The 18,581-nt window shown below is 36.7% G+C and overlaps 1 protein-coding gene across 3 annotated transcripts in view; it reads right to left on the bottom strand.

Annotated features, from left to right (window-relative positions):
* TBC1D32 (TBC1 domain family member 32) overlaps window positions 1–18,581 on the bottom strand; it is a 208,130-nt gene that overhangs the window by 167,563 nt on the left and 21,986 nt on the right. For all 3 annotated transcript variants that reach the window (XM_055535047.1, XM_055535046.1, XM_055535044.1), the window contains exons 5-11: window positions 14,938–15,006; window positions 12,273–12,398; window positions 9,150–9,228; window positions 8,918–9,021; window positions 8,761–8,822; window positions 7,846–7,990; window positions 1,900–1,959 (exon numbers count right to left, since the gene is read on the bottom strand). In XM_055535047.1, the coding sequence (XP_055391022.1) occupies window positions 1,900–1,959; window positions 7,846–7,990; window positions 8,761–8,822; window positions 8,918–9,021; window positions 9,150–9,228; window positions 12,273–12,398; window positions 14,938–15,006 (645 nt within the window). The remainder of the gene's footprint in view (window positions 1–1,899; window positions 1,960–7,845; window positions 7,991–8,760; window positions 8,823–8,917; window positions 9,022–9,149; window positions 9,229–12,272; window positions 12,399–14,937; window positions 15,007–18,581) is intronic.

Raw genomic sequence — 18,581 nt, 5'->3', positions numbered from 1 at the left:
TCTCTTAGTTTCCCTAATCACATTAAGTTTTCAGTGGATATATATAGCTAATAGCTGCCTCCCTGGACAATGCCACTGTTTCACTGTTATACAAAATATCATCAGACAGCACCTATAAGAAGCTAGAGGCCATGCTTTAGCAGATACTCATATCACACTGCTATGCCTGAAGTCCTTTCACAAGGATATCTTATAAAACAAAAGACAAATCCACAAGCGACTCAAATTTCCCACTACTACTGCTGTTTAGTCTAAGCTGTGTCCAACTCTTTGCAACCCCATGGACTGCAGTCCACCAGGATCCTCTGTCCATGGTATTTCCCAGGCAAGAATGCTGGGGCGAGTTGCCATTTCCTTCTCCAGGGGGTCTTCCCAACCCAGGAATCTAGCTTGTGTCTCCTGCATTGGCAGGTGGATTCTTTATCACTGAGACACCTGGGAAACATGTGTGTGTGTGTGTGTGTGTGTGTGTGTGTGTGTGTATGCACATGTACGTACACCCATAAATACAACCATAAAAAAAAATCTTTTAGTATTTTGGTAAATTTAGGAAAACTTTAAGAGAAAATTAGATTTAGGATGAAATCTCATGCAAGATGCAAGTTTGGTTCATTATGTATATGAGATAAAATATCTGAACAAGTTGGTAGAATACTGAAGCTGGTAATATTTGTGGGCTAAGAACTGACTATAGTATAATTCACTTTTCAAATAAGCAACATATTTTAAGAGTTAACCTTAAAGAAACATTTGAAATACTTCCACCAGGGCCTTTCTGACAGCAAGAGTGAGATATCTGTATGTCAAATCATGCAAGGAGAAAAATCATTCCTGTTTTTTCTTCTTTCTCTATTCTAGCAAGATCACTTTATGCTCACACGGCAGCAACAAATTTCCATTAAAAATGGGAATGAAGGAGAAATTCAGAAAGACTTTCAGTTTCTCTAAGGATTTTTAAATACCTATTACCTCTACAAATAAATTCCCATTCTAATAGTCAATATCTCCATCTTCTCCTTTCTGAATCCCAATTCTTTTAATTCTCAAACAGAAAGCAATTATTGTTCTCCTTTCTTCAATTTATGTCCTATTACAGTATTCTTAAAATTTACAATCCTAGGAATCTTTCTCTTCACTTCTCTTCTCAAGATTTTACTTAAGTACATAAACCATATTTATTATCTGAAAGTCATATCAGTATAACCTTAATTTCACAATTTTCATATTGGTCAATTATTCGCTAGACTTGCTGAATTCATTCCTTTCAGTGCTCTAATACGTTGTTCTACCAATAGCATTAAAAGCTGAAAATTTTACTAATATATTTTACAGTATTAGTTTGAATTTACCCACTCCAGTGTTCTTGCCTGGAGAATCCCAGGGACAGGGGAGCCTGGTGGGCTGCTGTCTATGGGGTCACACAGAGTCGGACATGACTGAAGCGACTTAGTAGCAGCAGCAGCAGTTTGTATTTAGTATAACTTGAATCAATATGTGTGAATACAAAAGCACTTACCATTCTGAGTTTTTTAATGCAACTTTCAGTCAAAAGCATGGGTAAATTTCGTAGAATGAAATTGGCGGGGAATGCTACAAAAACACCTGCTCTGAATTAAACCATATGATAATACTTAATGGCTTATCCCAAAGTAGCTTGTTAGCAGCTCAATTTATTAATACTATGAAGTTATATACTTCCTAACTCTTATCTTGACTGCATTTTAAGTCTCTACTTTTATCCTTTTATGTTTCACAGAATGGTAGTTTAAAAGTCACATAAAATGGGGATTACTTCATTATCCAACATTAATTATCACTCAACTTGGCACATTCAAGTTATTACATCATATATCTTCTTGTGATATTATTTCTCAAGATAGGAACAAAACATAGACTTACCAGAGATTTATATTTCTTTTCGAGAAGTCTTAGTACTGCAGTTCTGCTATAATATGCATGCTAAAATTAGGAGGAAAATGACATTTAATATTCAGGCTATACCATTCAAAATCTATTTTTCCTGCATCATTTCTTTCTAATAACATAAATTACAGAATAACTTAGTTTAAATTATTGTAATCAAAGCAAAACAGGTTTTTCTAAGTACAATGATTTATAAGCATAGCAATCACAAGAATGCAAATCATATTAAAAACTGGAGCATTTACTAATAGACCAATATCCCTGATCTATCCAGGGATAGATTCTATTCTTCAGTTGTGTCCAGTTACCATACTAAGTTATTTTAAAACCAAAAAATATGCCTGACTACCAGTTTATGACAGAGCCTAAATGGAAGATTAAGAAATGAGGGCAAGGAGGGGTGAGGGGAGAACTCGCAACTCTCACAACAAGGAGGGAACTGTAATGTTTACATACACAGAAGTATGCCTAGGTTGAAACGCTCTCAAGGGACAGTATCTTAATCATTCCCTGCCAACCATATTTTAAAACCAATTCAAAGTGCCAAAAAAACTCTCCTTAGAACTAAACAAAAATGAGATTAAAATATGTTTTTTATGCATTGTACAAAAGGGAAATTTTACATAAATATTACTTAGGTTCAATATCATTAGCCTTTAATGTAGTTTTTCATTTTACTTTAAAAAATAATATTCTGTAAAAGCTATCAGAACTTCTGGGGAATAGAATTTAATCAAATGAGGTTTGCATTAGTTGAGAGCTAATCAAAACCCTTTGTTTTGGGGGGGGGCTTCCCTTGTGGCTCAGTTGGTAAAGAATCCACCTGCAGTGAAGGAGACCTGGGTTCAGCCCCTGGGTTGGGAAGATTCCCTGGAGAAGGGAAAGGCTACCCACTTCAGTATTCCTGCCTGGAGAATTCCATGGACTGTATACTTCATGGGGTCACAAAGAGTTGTACGCGACTGAGTGACTTTCACTCTCACTTTCTGTGTTTTAACCCTTGTAGCTTAAAATGTTTAAAAAAAATCATTAATCCATTTTTCAGGTTTAGTAAGAGAAATATGCTGCCTTACAATTAAACTACTGACCATGTTCTGAAAAGAAAGCCTCATAGTACATCCCTTAGACCATAGTTCACATACCACAACCCTCAGGTCAAAGTTAGCTGCCTCCTGATATTTGGTGAACAATGTTTTATTTATAGATGCTTTTGGGCTATGGCAGAGAACTGATTAGTTGCATCAGAGACAGGACAGTCTACAAAGCCAGAAATATTTATTGTCTGGCTCTTAACATAAAGTATGACAATTTCTGCCTTAGAGAAGTAAAAAATGTGATAAATTTTAGTAATACTAGAACACAGTGGGAGCTATTTAATAATTTTCTGTTGGTTGGTTTTCCTGTGATGTGTCTCATTCTCTTTAGAATTAAGTGCTGACAATAAAAATGTTAAGTGAAAAAAGTTAATTATAAGCACTTAGAATATGATGTGTTAAAATTAATCTGTTTAGGTCTTTTTTAAAGCATACAACCACATAAAATAAAATCTCAATAGTTGTTAGGCCCATATATAGAATTAGAGATATTTAATTTTATTTGTGCTTTTACATATTTTGTATATGTTTTATAATAGTGGTATAATTTGATAATCAAAAAAAGAAAAAGGTCAAATATCAGATTGAGGAACAAAGTTTCAGTTTCGGTTCAGTTCAGTTCAGTTGCTCAGTCGTCTCCGACTCTTTGCGACCCCATGGACTGCAGCACGCCAGGCTTCCCTGTCCATCACCAAATCCTGGAGCCTACTCAAACTCCTGTCCATTGAGTCGGTGATACCATCCAACAATCTCATCCTTTGTCGTCCCCTTCTCCTCCTGCTTTCAACCTTTTCCAGCATCAGGGTCTTTTCTAATGAGTCAATTCTTCGCATCAGGTGGCCAAAGTATTGTTTCACCTTCAGCATCAGTCCTTCCAATGAATATTCAGGACTGATTTCCTTTATGATGAACTGCTTGGATCTCCTTGCTGTTCAAGGGACTCTCAAAAGTCTTCTCCAACACCACAGTTCAAAAGCATCAATTCTACGGTGCTCAGCTTTCTTTAACTCCAACTCTCACATCCATACATGACCACTGGAAAAACCACAGCTTTCGCTAGACAGCTGTTTCGCTAGATAGCTTTGTTAGCAAAGTAATATCTCTGCTTTTTAATATGCTATCTAGGTTGGTCATAACTTTTCTTCCAAGGAGCAAGCACCTTTTAATTTCATGGGTGCAGTCACAATCTGCAGTGATTTTTGGAGGCCAAAAAAATACTCTGTCACTGTTTTCATTGTTTCCTCATCTATTTGCCATGAGGAACAAAGAGTTCAGGCTAAATTAAGTTGAGCAAGCATTTACCAAACATATACTATATGGAGGCCAGGTAAATGTTAAGCACCAGATGCTTTGGTTAACCGGGCATTATCATACAGTTGATATGATAATGCAAACCATTCAATTTCACAGTAATCCAAGTCTATGCCCCAAACAGTAATGCTGAAGAAGCTTAAATTGAACAGTTCTATGAAGACCTACAAAACCTTCCAGAACCAACACCCAAAAATGAGGTTCTTTTCATTATAGGGGACTGAAATGCAAAAGTAGTAAGCTAAGAGATTCCTGGAGTAATAGGCAAATTTGGCCTTGGAGTACAGAATGAAGCAGGACAAAGGCTAATAGAGTTTTGCCAAGAGAACTCACTGGTCATAGCAAATGCCCTCTTCCAACAACACAGGAGAAGACTCTACACATGGACATCATCAGATGGCCAACACTGAAATTAGAATGATTATGTTCTTTGCGGCCAAAGATGGAGAAGCTCTATACAGTCAGCAAAAATAAGACCAGGAGCTGACTGTGGCTCAGATAATGAACACCTTATTGCCAAACTCAGACTTAAACTGAAGAAAGTAGAGAAAACCACTGACCATTCAGGTAGGACATAAATCAAATCCCTTAATATTATATAGTGGAAGTGAAAAAGACATTCAATGAATTAGATATGATAGAGTGGCTGAAGAACTATGGACGGAGGTTCTTGACACTGTACAGGAGGCAGTGATCAAGACCATCCCCAAGAAAAACAAATGCAAAAAGGAAAAATGGTTGTCTGAGGAGGCCTTGCAAGTAACTGAGAAAAGAAAAGAGGTGAAAGGGAAAGGAGAAAAGGAAGATAGGTCCATTTGAATGCAGAGTTCCAAAGAATAGCAAAGAGAGATAGAAAGCCTTCTTCAGTGATCAGTGCAAAGAAATAGAGGAAAACAATAGGATGGGAAAGACTAGAGATCTCTTCAAGAAAATCAGAGATACCAAGGGAACATTTCATGCAAAGATGGGCACAATTAAGGACAGAAATGGTATGGACATAACAGAAGCAGAAGATATTAAGAAGAGGTGGCAAGAATACACAGAAAAGATCTTCATGACCCAGATAATCACAATGGTGTGATCACTCACCTGGAGCCAGATCTCCTGGAATGTGAAGTCAAGTGGGCCTTAGGAAGCATCACTACAAAGCTAGTGTAAGTTATGGAATTCCAGTTGAACTCTTTCAAATCCTAAAAGATGATGCTGTTAAAGTGCTGCACTCAGTATGCCAGCAAATTTGGAAAACTCAACAGTGGCCACAAGACTGGAAAAGGTCAGCTCTCATTCCAATTCCAAGGAAATGTAATGCCAAAGAATGTTCAAACTACCACACAATTGCACTCATCTCACAGGCTAGCAAAGTAATACTCAAAATTCTCCAAGCCAGGCTTCAAACAGTACATGAACCATGAACTTCAGATGTTCAAGTTGGATTTAGAAAAGGCAGAGGAAGCAGAGATCAAATTGCCAACATCCACTGGATCATCAAAAAAGCAAGAGAGTTCCAGAAAAACATCTACTTCTGCTTTATTGATTATGCCAAAGCCTTTGACTGTGTGGATCACAACAAGCTGTGGAAAATTCTTAAAGAGATGTGAATACCACACCCCCTGATCTGCCTCCTGAGAAATCTGTATGCAGGTCAAGCAACAGTTAGAACTGGACATGGAACAACAGACTGGTTCCAAATCCGGAAAGGAGTACATCAAGGCTGTATATTGTCACTCTGCTTATTTAACTTATATACAGAGTACATCATGAGAAATGACAGGCTGGAAGTAGCACAAGCTGGAATGAAGATTGCTGGGAGAAATATCAATAACCTGATATGCAGATGATATCACCCTTATAGCAGAAAGTGAAGAAGAACTAAAGAGACTCTTGCTGAAAGTGAAAGAGGAGAGTAAAAAAGTTTGTTTAAAACTCAGCATTCAGAAAACAAAGATCATGGCATTCGGTTCCATCACTTCATGGCAAACAGATGGGGAGACAATGGAAACAGCAATAGACTTTATTTGGGGGGCCTCCAAAATCACTGAGATGGTGACTGCAGCCAGGAAAGTAAAAGACACTTGCTCCTTGGAAGAAAAGCTATGACCAATCTAGACAGCATATTAAAAAGCAGAGACACTACTTTGCTGACAAAGATCTGTCTAGTCAAAGCTATGGTTTTTCTAGTAGTCATGTATGGATGTGAGAGCTGGACTATAAAGAAAGCTGAGTACTGAAGAATTGATGCTTTTGAACTGTGGTGTTGGAGAAGACTCTTGAGAGTCCCTTGGACTGCAAGGAGATCCAACCAGTCAATCTTAAAGAAAATCAGTCCTGAATATTCATTGGAAGGACTGATGCTGAAACTGAAATTCCAATTTTTTGGCCACCTCCTGCCAAGCACTGATGTATGTGAAAAGACCCTGATTCTGGAAAACATGGAAGGCGGGAAGAGAACGGGCTGACAGAGGATGAGATGGCTGGATGGCATCACCAACTCAATGGACATGAGTTTGAATATACTCCGGGAGTTGGTGATGGATGGGGAAGCCTGGCGTGCTGCTGTCCATGGGGTCGCAAAGAGTCAGAGACGACTGAGCGCCTGAACTGAACTGATACAGTTGAGATAAAAATTAAAAAAAAATAAAGCATCAGCTAGATAACATCCAAATCATGCTAAGTAATAATGAAGCATGTTGCTGTTTTGTATGGTTTGCATGGCAAGATATGGCCCATTCCCATCCTTCCCAGTGCAACAAATACACGTTGAGAGGGACAAAGACATAAGAACACAGCCCAATATAACTATGACTACTGTCAGACGCAGACTACTCTTACTCAACAGCAGAAGAGGGAGGTAACAGTGTTTAATAATCTTTTAATATTAGTACAGTTCTAAGGCAGTGGTCATTTCCACAGGCAGTCACCAGCATTCCGGCATTAAACACATTTTCTAAACTGCAGATTCAGGAGGTGGCAAATGAAGAGATGTTTCCAGACATCTATAAGCCAGAGAAAAATGAAACTGAACCCTTATGGTTTGCCACATCTTCTTTAAAAATTCATAGCTTTAAAACTAAGATATGAGACTTCTCTGGCAGTCCAACAGTTAACTCTGCACTTCCAATGCAGGGGGCACAGGTTTCATCCCTGGATGGGGAACTAAGATCTCATACCTGGAGTGGCAAGGCCAAAGGCTTTTAAAAATTAAAAAATAAAATAAAATAAGACATGATTTGGAATAGGTCATTCAGTTTAGTAGATTCAAATGAATTACCATTAAAATCCTATTCGGAATCTGTCACCTACTAGGTAAAGAATACTGAGCAAGTTACTTTTTTATGCCTCAGGTGCTGCATCTGTAAAATAGGATAATAATACTGCCTATGTCATAAACTGTTGTAAGAACTGAGTTAACACATGTAAACATGATTAGAATTCTTGACACTGTAAACAAACAGCAGCTATTTTTTAAAACAATACAGCAATACAAAGAAAGGTAGAAAAACATTCCGTATTTCCTTACCATCCACTTTTTGAACCACACAGCTTTGGTATCCACCAATGCAAGAAAATATATCGGATCCAAAATTTTTTGTGAGACAAGATGGCTTTGATCATGTTTAACTGATAACAAAGACAAGGTACTCTCCACAATTTCTTCCATATACCTAATAGTTTGGGAAATAAGTGATTTTTAGAAAAAAAAATGTTATATATATAACAGTGACATTTTTCATTTATGGAATGATAAAGTAATGGGTAATATTTAGAAACATCATTTTTAATATTTCAGTAAATGACAGAGATGAGATTCACCCCCAATTTCCTCTGCTCTAAAAACTTACGTTCTACTTCAACACTGGCTGTTCAAATTTAACTTTCCTTTTTAGACCACAGTTACCCTTACAACCTCATGAAAAATCTTAGAATTAAAAAGGGAAAAGTTTAAAGAACATTGAAGGAACTTCACCAAAGTATCAAAGACTCAAAGACCAGTAATGAAAGAACCTGAGGCTACAGCACCCTCTTTTTACCTTGTTGTGATAATTTTGCTGCTGTTTAGTCACTAAGTTGTGCCCGACTCTTTTTGCAACCCCATGGACTGTAGCCTACCAGGTGCCTCTCTTCATGGGATTAACCAGGCAAGAATACCGAAGTGGGTTACATGTACTTCTCCAGGGGATCTTTCAGACCCAGGCATCAAACCCACAATCTCCTGCATTGGCAGGTGGATTTTCCACAGCTGAGCCACTTGAGAAACACATTGTGATAATCAAACTGTATTATATATACTGGTATAGAGCCATTCACATAGCTAAGTACAAAACATGAAAAGCTAAAAACAAACTGCATAAAATCAGTTGACTATCTACTTTTTGAAATTTATGTGGCTAGTAAGATTCCTAATCTCATTACTGGTATAAATTAGGGGGCTTACTTTTCTGGGTGTCGAATCCAAAAAGATGGAGCCTCTTTCTGATATTCATTTAGAAGACGAATCTATAAAACAGTGTATAACCATTCTCAAAAGTTTAGAATTCTTAAATACAGAATTACATCAAGAGAAATAAAAGCATATTACAGAAAGTAAATACCTTTTTAAGTAAATGGGTCACATTAGGATTACTTATGTCTATGCCAGTTGAAAGAGTAGGAATATTATTTTCTCTAGAAAGAAAGTATAACTCCAAATATTTAGCTAAAAAGGAAAAGTAAAAATAAGGTTATTATGCCATTCAGTTATAGTGCTTTCTAAAAAGTTATTTCCTGTCCATTTTTCTTAAGCACAAATTTTTAAAAGTTTTGAAAATGATATAATGAACATACCTAAGCTTGTATAAATTTCCTTGGTCATATGTAATGGTGAAAGTGTAAACGTCTGTGCATAGAATTTTAAAATCCGGTCCTATGGAAATTAAACAAAATTTGTATCCAAGATTCTTTCATCATCTATTTTTGTAAGAATCATTTTTTCACAAAGCAAAAACCTTAATAAACACATGACCATTCAAAAACTTCAATAGAAATGTAACTAAAATGGCACATTCTTGTGTTAGTTGGCAAAAAGTAAAGTCAACCAAAACTAAGAGTCAATCTAATGCAGCAGAACATTGTAAAATTTGGTAATAGTGGGGATACAGACATGATGAGGCAGAGTGAGGTTCACTAAAGGAAGGAAACAATATAATCTGTTATAATCTGACACAATGTAAAGGTGTCAGACAAGGAAACAGTAGGAGTACTACATGTAAAAAACAAAAAACCCACTCCTTTCCAAATCCAGTATCTGTTTTTGTTTTAATTGCTTACAGGAAAGTTTAGACTTTTAGGACTTCAATAATTTTACCTACTCCCAAGAAAAATATTATATTGTAAAATTTTACATTATTAAAACGTAAAGTAGGAATTATTACAATGTAAAAAAATTAAATGAGATAATAGAAGTAGTCAGTACGTGACACTAACAGGTACTCAGAAATGACAGTTTATCATTTTAATTATACCAACTTTGATGGGATTAATCTTAATAGTGAAATTCAATTTTTCATTATAAAAATAAAATTCCCTCAAATGTTCTACTTTGAGGAAAAAACTAATAACCTTGCCTATATCAAATATAGGAAGATACCCCGGTGGCTCAGATGGTAAAGCGTCTGCCTACAATGCAGGAGACCTGGGTCAGGAGGATCCCCTGGAGAAGGAAATGGCAACCCACTCCAGTACTCATGCCTGGAAAATTCCATGGATGGAGAAGCCTGGTGGGCTACAGTCCACGGGGTCGCAAAGAGTCGGACACGACTGAGCAACTTCACTTTCACTTTTCATATCAAATATTAGATTAATACATTTAAGAAAATGGTTACCCAAGAAGATATCAGATGGTAAAGAATCTGCCCACAATGCGGGAGACCTGGGTTCAATCCCTGGGTTGGGAAGACACCCTGGAGAAGGGAATGGCAACTCACTCCAATATTCTTGCCTGGAGAATTCCATGGGCAGAGGAGCCTGGTGGGATATAGTCCATGGAGTTGCAAAGAGTTGCATACAGTTGAATGACTAACACACACACACACACACACAAATGACTAAAAATATATTGCAAAAACCCAAGAGATTCTTACCGAACATAGGGTATTAATTAATTTGGGAAGCATGTTTTCATAGTTGCAGCAATTGGTAAGCATTAATATTTGTCACACTTTCAAACACTATATACTTCACTCAGTTACATGTAAGTATCCTTCGGAGTAGAAAATGAAGAAACAAAATTGAACTCAAGAATTTGGATAAAGCATAAGTTTTAGACAAAAAGAATATCATGCCTTGTTTCCTACTCAAATGATTGGTTCTGTTGTCATCGCTCCTCGGGTGACTGCTTCTTCCAATGTTATTGCCTTAAGTACTAACACAAACTCTTGCTGCATCCAAACCAAAGCACTTAAATTGATCCAGCATGATCTTTACAATGTTTATAAAAGGAATAAAGAAAACCTATTAGAGCACTATTCTATCTTTAGGAGGGAAACTTAAACAATTGTCTTTCCAGTTAGAATGCGTTGAAGTGAAAAGGTAACCGTGAAATATCTTTCCCCCTGGAATCCTTCAGAATTTTTGAGAAGTCTGCATCACCCTCTGGTGTTAGTATTGTTGAACTACATCCAGGACTGAGTAAACACCCTTTTCCCTCTTACAAAAATATGAACAAATCATTTGTTTCCAAATCCCTTCTGTTTACCAGTAAAATTATACTTTCAATGATGAAAGGGTATTTTTAAGTAGTAAAAAGGTATTGAGATTTATTTTTATGAACTGTTTACTGTCTCATCTTCTAGAATATAAGTTCTACACAGACAAAGGGCTCTGTTTTGCTCAGTGTGTTCCCAGCATCTGATCTAGAATGATGTGTATTGTAGGTAAATTTATCTTTTACTTATACCTTAAAAAATTCTATATAAAAAAAACCTTATATATTTTAAGGACACTTTTTTCCTTCACTGATATATCATTTATGAAGAAAAAGGCATTTAAAAAACTTTTTTGTAGTTAACTGTGATGCTGGAATACAGACCGGATTTTTTTTTTAATCCCATATAATTACTGCACTTTTTAACGTAACCTTGCTTTTCATCACATAGTGTTTCTGAGAAGTCATATGTGAATCATTTTTTACATAACTACCTCTACTACTTTGCGACCTTAATTTTTGCAGTTGTCTATATTTGCTGTATAATTCATCTCTATTATCTTCTAATGTATTAGCTTTACAGTTTTCTAACTTCTCTTTCTAGGCAGTTGGTGGTAGTGGTTTAGTTGCCAAGTCATGTCCAACTCTTGCAATCATGAACTGTAGCCCGCCAGGCTCCTCTGTCCATGGGATTCTCCAGGCAAGAATACTAGAGTGGGCTGTCATTTCCGTTTCCAGGGGATCTTTGAGACCCAGGAACCGAACCTGGGTCGCTTGCATTGCAGGCAATTCTTTACCAACTGAGTTAGGAGGGAAACCCTTCTAAGCACTTAAGCAATCTCTAACACTTAAATACACAAGGAAAATGCTTATTTAAATCTTTCAGAGTAAATTTTAATCATTCCAAGTTCAAGTTTTCACATATGAATTCTTTCAAAAACACACTCTTTCTTTTAAAATATTTTTCTTAATTGAAAAACAATGACACAGATACTTGGATGTCCCTTTAGAAGATAAAAACAAAATGCATACACTAATAAAGTCTGTCTTGGCAATGAAGTGTGATACTAACCAGACCCTGAATTTAATCATGACATAGTAAGCTAATTCCTAAAAAAAAAAAAAAAAAACTTGACAATTCAAAAGCTGGAGGTGAATTTCCATAAATATTTGAGCTACTATTAAAGACAATTATATTCCATTTGCTTCTAGAATGGTAGGGAAAAAAACAGAAAATGTTTATACTTCTGTAAGCATTTCCTTACACTAAATACAGGATCAGGATCTGAAAGATACACTGTCAGCTTCTCACAGAGAGTGGTCCAGTTTTCACAGTTCAGGACATCAGATGGAGGAGCTGAACACAATGTTTGCAAGGCTTCATATCTCACCTATAATTTTTTAAAAGAATTTTTATTAATAATCAGCCACCAAAATAACAGCAATTCTCAAAATATTTAACAAACATTGAAAGGCTGAGTTTGGATAATTGCTTTAAAGAGCCAATTGAGACTCAGATGCCCTTTCATGAAACAATTCTTGATAACCGATTTTTTTAGACTACTTAGCAGAGAAACAAAATAGGTTATTTCATATAATGCAAAAACTAAAAAAACACTAAAAGTTCAAGATGTTTCAGAAAAACAAATTTTTTGGCCCATCCAATATCCTGGGAGATTCTAGGTCACATGTCTGAGGGGAACAGGAGAAGGTATGGTGGTCAAATCTGAAAAGCCAGAATAAAGTGTCCCAGTGTCTCCTCCCATAGACTTTCCTCACTAGAACAATCCCCCACACATGGTCCTGAGGCAGGAGGCAGATGGGTCCCGCCAGGGTAAAGCAACTGGAGATTCATTCTCTATTGATGGAAACTCCAAGATAAGAATAGAGGGCAATTAAGGGAGGAGGCTGGACCCTGGAGAGAACACATATTTCTCATTCCCACAGTCAGGAGACCTCCCCGACCACACATGTGCAGAAAAGGCTCCTTGGAAACCAAACTGGAGTCAAATCAAGGGATGTTCTACCCAGAAGCCTTTTCAGTAGGATCCATCTTGGCTAAGAGATGCACATGTACACAAGAATCCTGAGATACACCAAATATGGACTGCAAACCAGGCAAATCATAATGACTGGTCAAAGGAAACCTGAAAGAAATGTTCCATATAAGTGATTCAAACTGCCATGTGGGCACAACTCAGGGACTCTCCCTCTGAGTCTGCCAAAATGTCTATCCATATGTACTGTACTCTTTTTCCTAATAAATACTTCACTTTCTTCACTATTTTCTGTCTTTGTGGAAATTCTCTTCTGCAAAGTGGAAGGGCCAGGGCCCTTGTCACTGACCACTGGTCTAGTGGCTAGGATCTGGTGCTCTCACCGCCACGACCCAGCCCAATCTCTGGTTGGGAACCAAGCCCAGCTCTAAGCCACTGCAGGCCAAGGCCACCCAATTTCAGTCCTACAGTTTGAGGACTCGAATTCTAAAACCTTGCCCATATGTTCCTGATAAGGCATTCCCACTCCAAGATATATGAACAATTCTCACAAAACAATTGATTTTAACTTGCTTTTGCTTCTACATCATATTTTCTGACCTAGTAACCACTGTGGAGGGTGGGGGGAGTCATTCAGCAATGTGATGCGAAACTGAATTTCTGAATTTTCATATAAATCTTTTTGAGAAGAAATCCAATCAGAATTCTCAAAATCCAATTAGAATTTACTTAGGACAGTATGACCCAAGAGACAGCAGTGGCAAAAAGCTCTATTCCAATCAGAAGTGGAATAAAGCTTCTCTGCCTCTCACTCTCCAACTAGTGAGTTCCTCAAAATTTGGTTGTTTTTCAGCTGACTGAAGCCTAGTGAGAGGAAAAAAAAAAAAAAAAATGAGTCAAAAAGCTAAGATCTTAGAACACCAGGCACTCCAAATCAGGATGTCAAGTTTAGGGTGAAAAATACAATACATATGTGTTTTTAAATGTCTATATATTCATATGAAAGACTTCTAAATACAATTTTATTTGGGATAAGGTTAAGCAGGACTAGAAATAAAATTTTAAAACATAGTAAATTTCTCCTTTTCAGTTAATTTTTAGGACAAAATTCCATTAACAATTTACTACTTGTTCAGAACAAAAGTTTCTAATCATGTACAGATTTCCAAACAATCCACTTAAAAACAATAATATTGTTGTCATATAAAGTCAGGTCCGATTGCTGATCTGTTGAAACATTTACTAAAAATCTAGAAAATAAATCAGAATGTGAAATGCTGAGAGAAAAGAAAAAGATCAGTAAGAGTAAATCATAGCTATTCATTTGGTTTAAAATAAAAAGTTGAAGAAAAACAACGTATTTCAAAATTCAGACCAAATGGTAAGATGTACGAGATGTCAGGTACTTCAAAAACCCTATAATTTTCTATGTCAAGAGAAACAGACACTGTCAAATGAAAGAAAACTTCATAAAAATTAATTTATATAGTTATTACAATATAAAGAAATATTCAGTAAAACTGCTTTTAAAAAATCTTTTCAAGTAAACGAATATATGTGTCAAAGTTGCTCATACTTTCCAAAGTAGAAAGAGCATTAAATGAAGTTTTTTTCCTTCAAAGAAATCACTAAATTATCACATACAAAGTGACAGTGAAGGAACAGTTTGGGGGGAAACTGCTCATAACTTCATCTCCTTGAAAACTGAAACTAGAAATAAAAATTTCCTCTTATAAACTGTGACAGTTCTCTAAAGAGAACATCTCTTATTCTGTGACTCTTCATTTCAAGACTAGAAGGTCTAGCAGGAATGTAACCCTAGAACTGTCATGATATTAAAGGATTATCTTGAAGAGAAATAATCCAGCTGCTATAGATTATAATATATAATAAGTATATCTGAGTAAACTTGACAGCTGTCCTTTAAACTTACCTGTTTAGGTTGCCCAGGATCCAACTGGTCTAAAATCAATTGTAATTTTCCTTGACAAAATTTGTAACTCTGTAACACAATTAACAGGACATTTATTCCTTCACTCATTTAGTAGACTTTTAGAGGTATTATTATAAATGATTTTAATATAATTCCAAGCACAAAATGCATTCTGAACAGGAGAAGGGAGTGAACTAGTTTGGTTTGGCAGCAAACTTAGATTTTTTTGTATCCCAAGGCATTTAAGTGAGGACAGTGTACCTTCCTATATATGAAGGCTATCATTTGCTGAGCAATTGCAACATGCAGAACATTGTAAGACTCAAAAGACATGTAAAAGTAAAAAGTATTTTACACCCAGGCATCTGAGATCTATGAAACAAAGATAAAACAACATAAATATGAAGGTACTAAAGGTACACAAACCATAACTATAATGCTGACTGAACTTTTTTGTTCCTTTTCTTTTCTGTACTTCTCTATAACCTTTCTTCATGCCTCCTCTTAAGTGAAGAATTTCTGAAGTAAAAACTTTCATCTAGAAAAAGTTTATAGTAGACCATAAGCTATTTTGGAAAAGGAAAGAAACTTTTTATTGCCAAAGCAATTTAAATAATACCTAAAATAACCACTTAAAAATAAAAGCTGCCATCATTATGGAGTAGCCTCATTAATATGCTTACTAACCTATATAAGATATTGGGTTCCCAGGTGGTACAGTGGTAAAGAATCCACCTGCCAATGCAGGAGATGCAAGAGACTCAGGTTCGATCCCTGGGTTGGGAAGATTCCCTGAAGTAGGAAACGGCAACCCACTGTGGAAATCCCACAGACAGAGGGGCCTGCTGGGCTACAGTCCGTGGGGTTGCAACAAGTCGGACACAATTGAGCACACATGCATTACTATACAAGATTCCTTAGTCATCTTAAACACAGTATAAATTATTCCTAAAACATTACATAAGCAATGAAATAACTTATTACACTAGAGATCAGAGTAAGTCTAAAAGTGTGGAAAGCGGGAATACCTACCTTAAAGGTTTTCTGTATTTAACATTTCCTCTAGTGATGTTGTGTATCAGTGGATGGGCAAATTTCCATTGCAACTAACTGCAATAACTGATTTAACTAGAGCATGCAGGTAATGTGTTCCACTGAATACAGATTTGTTAGAAGTATTTAGAACAGCTGAAAGAGTTATATTAAAAATTCCTGCCCCTCTCCCCCACCAAAAAAGGGCGGTCCGGTGGCTAAGACTCCATGCTTCCAATGCAGGGACCAAGGGTTTGATTCCTGGTCCAAAAACTAACATCCCACATGCCATACAGCACAGTCAAGAAATAAATAAATAGATAAATTCCTGAGGGAGCAGGATCTGCTAACTTCATTGCTAAAGCAACACAAAATAGATCTGTTGGTGATATTAATATAGGTAGGTAACTCCAAAAGGAAAAATATTTTTTAAACATATTTACATGAATGAAATTGTAATCCAAGCAAACAATTCCTGAGCAAACTCTACAGGGAAAAGGGCAAGAAGGAGAACAGGTTGATAATCCAAGATGAATTTTGGTCCTACTGCATGATCATGCAGGAGAAGGCAAAGGCACCTCACTCCAGTATTCTTGCCTGGAAAATCCCATGGACAGAGGAGCCTGGTAGGCTGCAGTCCATGGGGTCGCTAAGAGTCGGACACAACTGAGCGACTTCACTTTCACTTTTCACTTTCATGCGTTGGAGAAGGAAATGGCAACCCACTCCAGTGTTCTTGCCTGGAGAATCCCAGGGACGGGGGAGCCCTGTGGGCTGCTGTCTATGGGGTCGCATAGAGTCGGACATGACTGAAGCAACTTAGCAGCAGCAGCAGCAGCATGATCATGCAGATACTAATTAAAGGTCTTTAAATGCCATAGTAAGATTTGTATACATTTCTGTCAAACAAGGTATACCTAGAGATAGTTAACACAAGATGCATTCTGTAACTTTTGTTGTTTTACAGAGATGTACTCACTTTATTCAACACAAACTGAAGATTATTCACATTAGTCAATAACTGTACTAAGTTCAAAATTCACACCACCATCAAAATTAATTACCCTAGAAACCTCTTTTTAAATCTTTGGTTTGTAAACTGTATAAACCATTGAAATACAACTAGTGAAAGAAAGACAACTGTTCTGTTGTTGAAACAAATGACTATGGGAAATAAAATATACAAATATTAAACCTAGTTCATTGGAAGGACTGATGCAGAAGCTGAAACACCAATACTTTGGCCACCTCATGCGAAGAGCTGACTCATGGGAAAAGACTCTGATGCTGGGAGGGATTGGGGCAGGAGGAGAAGGGGACAACAGAGGATGCAATGGCTGGATGGCATCACCAACTCGATGGACATGAGTTTGGGTAAACTCCGGGAGTTGGTGATGGACAGGGAGGCCTTGCATGCTGCGATTCATGGGGTCGCAAAGAGTCGGACACTATTGAGCAACTGAACTGAACTGAAGTGAACTGAAACCTAGTTATTCCTCAGGCTTTAATATGTCTAACTGCACAATGACTTCTTCTGTATTCTCACAAAAGGAAAAGAAAAAAAAAACACCAACGAGGGATGAGGACAATAACAGCAAACACTTACATAAGAACTTAAAATGAGGATCTTTAATGTGTGTAGAATGCTTTATGTACATTAAACCTGCAAAGCAATCTTATAAGGTAAATGTTATTACTGTCTCTTCTATAACAGTTAAGAAAATTGAACACAGAAAGAGAGTAAGAAGCCAAAGCCCACAGTTCATAAATGGCAGAGCCAGAGACTGACTTGTTTTCAAGATTCAGAAGGAATTAGCTTCATGTAAAATAGTTTTTCAGAATTGTAGTGCATCTAAAACTTCTTAAAACTATGCACTCTTCATTAAGTCTTAAATATAGAAAAAGTTATTAATTCAAAACAAAAACAAGTTTTTAAAATATTTTCAAATGATAAAGTTCTTAATTTCCTAGATACTTAAGTTATGTGAAAAGTGCTACCATTGAGAAATAAAAACAAAAACCTATTAATATTTAAAAGTATAAAGGAACACATATTCATGAAGGTATTAGCACTGTTAATTAAAGAAATTAGCTTTTCTGGTATCAAATTGTCTCAAGACATTACTATTAAACAAGCAAGCAAGGAAGCTCACACCTGCACCTAACCAATTCTCCTCCCAATCCACCTGTCTCAAGCTTAACTCTAGGCAGATGCACTATTGATACTAGTGTGTTCTTTTTTTCTAGTCTCAGATGACTTTCCTTTCCTACATTTTTAGGATTTTAGGTTTTTATCTTTTTCTGTTTATAAGGCAAATAATAATAATAAAAGTCTGATCAATGGTGGCTCAGAGGGTAAAGCATCTGCCTGTGATCCGGGAGACCCAGGTTCGATCCCTGGGTCAGGAAGATGCCCTGGAGAAGGAAATGGCAATCCACTCCAGTATTCTTGCCTAGAGAATCCCATGGACACAGGAGCCTGGTGGGTTATAGTCCACAGGGTCACAAAGAGTCGGACACGACTGAGCGACTACACCACTACTACAAGAGATGGAGGAACTTCTGAACAACAGTTTGGGCTGCGGTTATCCTATTGCTCTAGCCAATGCTAC

The sequence above is a fragment of the Bubalus kerabau genome, chromosome 9 (genome assembly GCF_029407905.1).
Source record: "Bubalus kerabau isolate K-KA32 ecotype Philippines breed swamp buffalo chromosome 9, PCC_UOA_SB_1v2, whole genome shotgun sequence".
NCBI classification, from domain to species: Eukaryota; Metazoa; Chordata; class Mammalia; order Artiodactyla; family Bovidae; genus Bubalus; species Bubalus kerabau.
This window is presented reverse-complemented; position numbering and strand designations above follow the sequence as displayed.